At 35.5% G+C, this 8,902-nt stretch overlaps 1 protein-coding gene across 2 annotated transcripts; it reads left to right on the plus strand.

Annotated features, from left to right (window-relative positions):
- Positions 1-1,632: 1,632 nt before the first annotated feature.
- On the plus strand, positions 1,633-8,343 carry LOC118741337 (leukocyte receptor cluster member 8 homolog). Of its 2 annotated transcripts, none has more exons than XM_036473274.1 (6): positions 1,633-1,871; positions 1,967-3,357; positions 3,415-4,090; positions 5,620-5,821; positions 5,891-6,098; positions 6,168-8,343. In XM_036473274.1, exons 2-6 carry the CDS (start codon positions 2,111-2,113, stop codon positions 6,322-6,324), a joined length of 2,490 nt encoding a protein of 829 aa, XP_036329167.1. In that variant the 5' UTR covers positions 1,633-1,871; positions 1,967-2,110; the 3' UTR covers positions 6,325-8,343. The 2 variants fall into 2 exon arrangements, with proteins under 2 accessions (XP_036329167.1, XP_036329168.1); XM_036473275.1 differs by lacking the exon at positions 1,633-1,871 and having other exon boundaries at positions 2,356-2,447; positions 2,528-3,357.
- The last annotated feature ends 559 nt before the right edge of the window (positions 8,344-8,902 follow it).

An 8,902-nucleotide genomic window follows, 5' to 3' on the forward strand; every position in this document is an offset into this window, starting at 1 on the left:
TCTTCATCTTCATCTTCATCTTCATCCTCATCTTCATCTTCATCTTATCTTTATATTTGTTTTTGATTATATTCTTGTCTTTGCATTAGTCTTTTCCCGCCCAATTGGCGTTTAACGCAGCTATTCGTTTTCTATACCCGTCATATGCTACCTGTACCGTGGCGTTAAATATTTATCGCAAACATAACGGAGCTATAATAATAAGATTTGCTTCAATAATTTGAGTTTAACTTTTTAAACAGGTGGCCACCCTCTTCAGGCACCTCAAAAATATTTTAATTATGTTTCTGTAAGCTCTTTCTGTACTGTATAGTATTTTATTTATTTATTATTTATTTATTTACGCGTAAGACTTGTACAATTTAACTAAATTTTACTTTTGAAACAGGTGGCAACCCTCCTACATTTAGCTAGAAAATACAACTTATTCAAAACCATTTCTTTTGATACCCATATTGGGATAATTCGTTTAACTTAATAAATAATTTGAATTTGATTTTCGTATATATGGCAACCCTTTAAAAGACTAAAACCATACTGCACATCTGCAGGTCAAGCCCTTTCAGTGACGCCTCTTTTTTGAAAATCGTACGAACGATACAGATTTTATGACTTGATGTTAATATTTTACGCAACCCTCTGCGGCAGAGAAATTTTGAATTCGATTTTCTAACATGTGGCAACTCCTTTCATAGAACTAAAGCTATGTTGTAAACCAGAAGGACAAGGCCTTTCATGTGACACCTCATTTTTAAAAATCGAATGAACGATACGGATTTTATGACGTGGTGTTAAATATTTTACGCAACCCTCTGCGGCAGAGAAATATTGAATTCGATTTTCTAACATGTGGCAACTCCTTTCATGAAACTAAAGCTATGTTGTAAACCAGAAGGACAAGGCCTTTCATGTGACACCTCATTTTTAAAAATCGAACGAACGATACGGATTTTATGACGTGGTGTTAAATATATAACGCAACCATCTCCGAACTCGATTAAGAAGTTTCACTTCAAAAATTTCAAATTTTCGATTCGTACGAAAACTAGCATACGCCTCAATATAAAGATAGCTATTAGAAAAATAAGGCGGCAACGAAAATTTTTCATTTTGTTTTTAAACAAAATAATTTAACAAAAATCTACCAAAATTATAAAAAAGTGGCAACTCTGGTCACAGCCGAAAAAAGTGATGTTGTTCACGCTTGCCTGGGTATTAGGTTAATTTGGTTAAAAATTATTATTGTGTGGTGTATTTTATTGTCAACTGAATAAAAAACATAACCAAATAACGTAAATCTATAAAAGGAGACAACAGGTTATAATTGTAGCGAGTGTGAACATCAGGAGCGTGCCTTCTCTTATTATCCAATTTCAAAACGTATTTGGGCAAAAAAAAGCATGCTCCTGATGTTTCCACGCGTTGCAATTATAACGTATTGCCTCTTATATATTTGCGTTCTTTGTAACAGCGCCTTAAATGTTTTGACATAGTTGTCTTGACAATATTGTCCGGTGTAAACGCGCCGTTAGTTTGTAAATGCTCAGTAATTCTGAACTGTGGCAACGTCGTTTAAATGCATATTTCATTACAGCTAACTTCACCGGCACGAAGTATCTTCGGCTAATAGTTACGGTTCAGTGGCATTGTTTCGTCATTCATTTGGAAACTGAGTTTATTCTTTGCCATCTCGTGGAGAAAAATAATTATTTTTTAATGTAATTAATATGTGCTCAGACAGAATAGTTATTAAAATTTCTTGCTAATAAAGAGACAATTATATGGTAATATTATTTCTGTGAGCAAATCTAGGTATTGTGCTAAAAATCATTTCATAAGGAAAGCCTTGTCTTGGCCTCGCCTGCATTCGGGTATGTACAAAATGGCGGACGGCATAGAAAATTTTTACCTTCGATTTTTATTTGGGGGAATGGGAATAAAATAATTTTTTTTTTGCTATTTTCAGTAAACAAATTTTATTCAAATACAATTTTATTAGAAAAGGTAAGTTTTGTAAAGCGTAGCGGTCTTGAGGTGATAATTTCATAAAGGGACGTTCGCCCACGGCTGTCCCATCAAAGGAACTCGCCAAGTTATTTGCGTCTGAAATATGTCCGAAGCCTTAGCCGCGCCCCTAATTCCACAACTGCAAGAGATGCAGCAGCAGCAACAACATAGTGGCCCTAGTGCCGCCGCCGCCTCCGCCGCTCAACAATGGTATTCAAATCCCTGGTATGCCAATCAATACCAGCAACAGTATAGCCAGTACTATCAATATTATATGCGCTATGGAATGCAACATCAACCGCAACAACATCAAAGCAATAATGCTCCGCCTGGATTTAGCAACTCTGTTATACCATCGGATAAGAACTTGCCCCCATTACCCTCTGGGCCACCGCCACCTCCACCAATGACCCCAAGTGGCAGCAGCAATCAAATTCAAGGTAATCAAAAAAGTTTCGGCGGGATCAGATTTAACTTAAGTCAGCAAAAGCGATTGGCGAATGCGCCAAATCCATTGCAGAATTCACCAACTGTTCTGAATACGCCATCTTTTCAAAATAATAACGTCAATAACAATCCCGTTAATGGTGTTAGTATGAGTAATGCAAATAATAATAGCAAAAAGAAACGTAAAAGGAATAAGAAGCAAAGTCCACTACAACAACAGCAGCAGGCTGCTTTCGATGCTCATTTTGAAAGCTTAAATACAAGTCAACAAATGAATGGTAGTTTTATTAACACTTCGCTTCCACCGCCTATAATCGCGCCATCGATAACGGCAGACTTATCCAAACCACCACCACCGATTATGCCATATAGCAGTATGAATGGCGCTAGTGTAGTGGAAGAGCAAAAACCATCGGACAATAGTAAATTAAATGAACAAACAGCTTCTGTAGAGACGCCAATCAAGAAAATAAATATGTTTAATAATCCAAATGATGCCTGGCCAGAGTCACTAAATAATTATGTGGCCCGTTGTTACGCCAAGTGCGCTACTGATTTGGATAAGGATCAAATTGATATTTGCTTGAAAGGAAAAATAATGGCAGCTGCGAATCGCAATGAGCTTTGGACACGTGATTGGGATAATGAGCCTATACCTAGTGTACACAGTGAGCGAAATAATATACAAATGCAGTTGTATAATCAGCAACAAAAACAACAGCAACCGCAACAGCATACACCAAACGCGCAGAAATACAAGCAACAACAAAATCAAATTAATCACCAAAATTCACAACAAAAAAATAATAAGGGTATATCTCGTAGTTTAAATGCACGCTTAGGTCAACGTAATTCATTCGGAAACGTACAAAAGGCTTCAAGAAATTCCAGAAGTCGTTCGCGGTAAGAATTTAAATTTTTTATTCCTTTGGAGATCTTTCCATCATATTTTAATTTCAGGTCCCCACAACCAAATAAATATCATAAACGCAGTACACGATCTCGGTCGCGATCTCGCGGTTCGTCATCAAGTCCTCGTCGTAAGATACGTCGCAGTACCAGTTCGGATTCATCTGATCGTCGGTCGAATGAAAATTTTATAGCATTTAATTCCTCCGGTAAAAAGCAACAAAAAGGTAATAGCTCTAAAAAGGGGAAGAATGCTAAGGGCGCCAGCAGTTCAGCAAATACGAAATCCAAAGCCCCCTTTTATTCGTCATCTGTAGGCGGCGCGGTAGATGACGACACGGCACGATTGCAGCAACGTGCAGCGCGTTTCTCGCAGGGTTCTTCAACGAAAAAATCGGTTGTCGCGGTAGCTAGCTCTCCATTCGGTCATGCGAAACAATTAAAACAGAAAAAATACGGGGGTAGTTTGGGCGGGCGCATGTTTATGGATACGGATACGTCCGGCGGTTTTGAAACAGGGTTAGATTTATTAGATTTGCATATTGTAGGCACATGCAGGCTTTTGGAAAAGTCTTTCCTGCGATTGACTAAGGCACCATTACCAACGGAAGTGCGGCCCATTGAGGTGTTAACGCACTCGTTACAAAATGTCAAAGAGAAGTGGAGAGACAATCAGGATTACTACTACGCTTGCGATCAGCTCAAATCCATACGTCAGGATCTGACGGTAAGCATGTAATAATAGCAATCGGGTAAGTTCTGTAACTCACTTCCTTTCCTTTCAACCCCTGCCAATTTGAATTCGAAGCGGAGTTGATTGATATTCACTCGGAAGTGAATTGCGGAACCTGCCTGAATATATTGAATTATATTGGGGATGTAGTTCAATTTAAAAACTTATTTTAGAAGAAAGAATTAATTTAAAATTAAAATTTTGTGGGTATTTTGACCAGTTCATATAGTTTGATAAGCAAAAAAATCAAATATAAATATATATATGTGCACACATATCTTCGCTAGTTTTGGTAAGTGTAGTTATCTGTTAGACTGAACATATTCTTAAGAAGCCTATTGATGGATGAAATCTCCAAATGGTAAATTTTGAATTAATTCTCTTATTTTTTTAAACGTGCGATATGCACAATTTTAAGCTGAAATAAAAATTATTTGTAATTTTCATTTAAAATATAATTTGATCTATAACAAAAACCACATAAATAAAAGTTTCAAATCTTAACAAAATTCACAAAATATAAGGTGCATTCGCGTATCAAAAACTTTTCGCGTACACAAACTGACATTTCATTTTGATGAGAGGTTGCTAGTTTGCTGGAAAATTTTATTTGCCAGCAGCAATTTGTCAGCAAGAAAAACAGCTGATCAAAGTCATCTTTGCAATTTATGGAAAAAAATTAAACTTATTTTGATGATTTTTAAGTTTAAACAACTTCTTAGAACTGAAAATGCTTCGGAAGAAAGCAAATAATACTTACTTTTGCTTAACTAATTGCTTTAGGTAAACTTGTAATCTATATTCTTTTCATTTATGTAAACTAAATCTCGGATCAGCTATACTAAATACTTGCAAGTTTTTGCTGGTTTTGCGTTCGTGTACTTTAGCAAATATTTCTCTCCTTGAGAGAGAACAAATAAAATTTCTTTTCAATTTTGCTTTTGAGAGTTTTTGGCTAGAAGAATACGCGAATACACCTATAATCAGGTTTCAAAAGATTGCCATCAAAATTTCACACTTTTTGTTGGTAGCCCTTTCAATTTTAGTCTAACAAAGTCGGAAAGTAATAATTACAGTTGATTTTTATGTGTTTTTCTCAAAGGTGTTGACCATGTTCTTCCAAATAACGCATCAACAATTTTTTTTTTTGTATGGAAAAATATGCTCAACACTTTCGACGAAAAAATAGAATCAATGATAATTTTTAGCGACTTGAAACTTGTACTTTATTATACTAAAATGCTATATTGAATGGGTTATTTTTATTAACTTAAAATTCGCACATTATCAGACTAAAATTGAATGGGCTGTAAAACTGTATAGTCAAAAAATTCCAATTTTTCTGAGAAAAAAGGTTTAAATTTGGATGAAAAGTTGTGGCATTTTGTTCCTTTATACAAAGTTTTAAACTTGGTTTAATATGGATTTTACACGAGAATGAACTAATTAAATGAGCGATATGTGATATGTATATACATAATTGCATAAAATGTGAAACTACAACCAATTCACGCTTACTATAGGTTCAAGGTATTCGTGACAAATTTACTGTAGAAGTCTATGAAACACATGCTCGAATTGCAATGGAAAAGGGCGATCACGAAGAGTTCAATCAATGTCAGACTCAACTGAAGATGCTTTATACCGAGGTGGGACCGAGCGTTAATACATTGGAATTTACAGCATATCGAATACTATATTACATCTTCACAAAGAATACCTTGGGTAAGTATTACTGATAAATTTAAATTGAAATACGTTTAATTTTTTTTATTTGACATACTGTATCACTAGACACAACTACCGTTTTACGCTCAATAAAACAAGACCAACGTGAGAATCCCGCAATTGCACATGCGCTAGCTTTTCGTTCGGCCTGGGCGCAGGGCAACTACTGTAAGCTTTTCCAGCTTTACAAGACGGCACCTCTTATGGCGGGCCATTTGATTGATTGGTTTATCGAAAGAGAGCGCAAGAATGCCTTACGCACTATTATTAAAGCGTACGTTAATATTTAAAGAAATTTAGTTTTGATTTAATGACTTTGAATTGACCTTATATATCTTTTTAGTTATCGTCCTGCAATCGGCATTGAGTACATTACAAATTTACTGGTTTTTGAAAGTCAAGAGAAATGCAAAGAGTGGATGGCCCCCTTCAGTCTGCCTATGGTTGGTGCTAATGGCGACCAGATTGATTGCAAAGTGGCGGCTACAATTACTATTTAAGAAAAAAACGCCGTAGATTCCTTAAATAGGATGTGTAAAATATTCACAAATAGTGTGCATGTGCGTAGAGGGCAAGTGTGTGCATTGACAAATTTCATAAGTACTTGTTGAAGTTTGAAGTGTTGCCTACCCATAATCTCTCCACAGTTTAGTGCGGCTGCGGTGGATACCCGCTCTCTACGATAACACCATCAATCTACGGAATGACGTCAGCATGTAAACAGTGCAAAAACACCTCTCTGGGTTCACTTCGTCTGTTCAAAAAAAAAGAAAAAAAAAGAAACATAAAAACCTTGGGTCTTTGGGTGTTTTATGTCCTTTGTACGTTATGAACGCTCAGAAACATTTCTAATCACATTGATTATCGCAAAAATGCTAATTATTTTTGGGGTTGGTGAATTGTTAAAAAAAAAATGAAATGGGTTTTTAATACGATTCTAAAGACATTTTATTAGTTATATGAACAATATTCAAAATGCAGTGAATTAAAAAATCCGCTAACATAACATCTCGGGTAAGAACATTTTCAACGTATTTGCGCTAACATAAAATTAAAAAAAAACTATTAAAGATGGGCCCATCCCACTAAAAATCGTCGCTTGACAACGGTTAACAATAAAAAGGTCGCCGCGGAAATATGTAATTCTTTAAAAATAAACGTAATGCTGACAAGATCGTAGAATAGATCAACAGCATAAGCCTCTGGCGTCAACAAAAGAGAGATTCGATAGCCCAAGCGGAAAAGTGAAAAACAAAAAATTATTGCTTTGATGGCAATATAAAATCAGTTTTTATAAGAAAAATATACAACCAATATAAATTCATATATGATGGACAGTAAGCTGATCTAAAATAACTACACCTCCAATGGGATATTGACTTTCAAAGTCGTATGTTGTTTTGCTGTGCATCGTTTTAAAGCAGAATGAATACACTCAACGACTGTGACTTGTTATTTACGACGTTCGCTACATCTTCAAACCTTCAATGCCATAAGTTTCATGCTCGATTTGCATTGAAACCAATTTTTTTCTTGTTTTAATTTGAAAATTATTATTTTTTAGTTATAGATTGAAAAACAAGGCTTAGCTAAAAATAGTTCTCGATTCTGTATGTTACTATTAGGCATGTAATTTACATATATATTTTTGAATTGCTTGGTTCCTGCGGTCCGTCAGTATTGTGGTTGCATGCACCTTGTGCGGGCGCCCACTGAAAATTAATATTCTTGCTATCCCAGCAAAAGTTTAATACAAAAATAAGATTTTAAAATAGGCTTCAAAGTTTTAGATCGCCTTTGCGAAATAATGTAAATGCTTTTTTTTTCAAACCATGGATTTTTGTAAATTATTGTTAGATATTTTGAATGTTAATTTTTCTAATGTTTCTTGTCTCTTCTACAAATATTGGTGAAATATTTATGAGCGTTAACTAACTCGACTGCTGCAAAAATTGTGAGCGTTCAAAGGCGATAAAATACGCTGAAGGTGTTGCTGGTTAAACTTGCTGCTGTCAACAATTCCGACCGACGTTAAGAAAAGCTGTACACAAAGGAAAGTGATCAACCGAGTGAACAACAGTTTGAACTCCGCTGGGCGATTCAACACAAACTCCCAAGTGTGTTAACTCCAGCTGATGCTGGTCGTCAAGCGGTATACTCATTAATTTATAACCTGTTGTTAAAAAGTAAAAAAAAAAGAAAATAATTATGGATTGCAGCGCGAAAATGCTAGTTATCCATCCTTAGCCGCACTTCACCGCATATTTAAACTAAACTCTTGGAATTAATTATTTTACATTTTTATTGATTATCTATTATATCATAAGAAGTTTTTATAGGAACTAGTTTTAAGTATTTATACGTATATAAATCTTGTTATTGATTTCTAATGATTTTTTTGGCGTTTGAAAGCTGCAGGCAAAAGAGAAAATGCTTCCGGCATACATATGCATTTGGTTGAAGCGCAATGTTTGTGCGTCGACTTGAACGTTCAATAAAGTGGCCAAAAGTTTCCCATAGTTGTTGTTTTTTAATATACATAGTATATGAACAGGCGGTAAGTATTTACATATCGGCACCCTTATGCCAGTAGCACGAATGTGCAAATTTACTAATTTTGAATTACTGCATTGACTTGATTCCACCTTTGGATATTCTATGCAGGGACTTTGAACCGAACCGGTTTTGAACCGGAACACCGCTCTTTTCTATTAATTAACTGAACCATTAACCGAACCGAAATGTTCCACAAATGTTTGATCCGAACCGAAAACCGAACCACTTTCTATAAAGATTGAAAGGTTCGTTTCAACCAATTTTCAGTAGGTAAATGTACCCAATTTTTTTTCTTTTTTTGGTAAACATGGTAATACCTACCATCTCATTTGACAGACACTTGACCCATAACCTCGCGCGTTGTTGCACTTGACACTTGACACAACTTGCGCGTTATTTTTTTTGGTTTTTCGAACCGTTGAACCGAACCAAAACCCCGGTTTAAAGACCAAAAAAAACGCTTTGACGAACCAATCCAAAAGTGCAAAAACGGTTCGAACCGCTGAACCGAACCGACCAAAT

This window comes from Rhagoletis pomonella, unplaced genomic scaffold (assembly GCF_013731165.1).
Source record: "Rhagoletis pomonella isolate Grant_MI unplaced genomic scaffold, Rhpom_1.0 Rhpom_scaffold_00006, whole genome shotgun sequence".
Taxonomy (NCBI): Eukaryota; Metazoa; Arthropoda; class Insecta; order Diptera; family Tephritidae; genus Rhagoletis; species Rhagoletis pomonella.

What these genes read in the sequence shown, in the direction of transcription:
- LOC118741337 (XM_036473274.1), top strand. Translation starts at nt 2,111, where the DNA reads ATGTCCGAAGCCTTAGCCGCGCCCCTAATTCCACAACTGCAAGAGATG. An exon ending in CCATACGTCAGGATCTGACG is followed by an intron (nt 4,091 to 5,619) that starts GTAAGCATGTAA and finishes CGCTTACTATAG; the next exon opens with GTTCAAGGTATTCGTGACAA. An exon ending in TTACGCACTATTATTAAAGC is followed by an intron (nt 6,099 to 6,167) that starts GTACGTTAATAT and finishes ATATCTTTTTAG; the next exon opens with TTATCGTCCTGCAATCGGCA.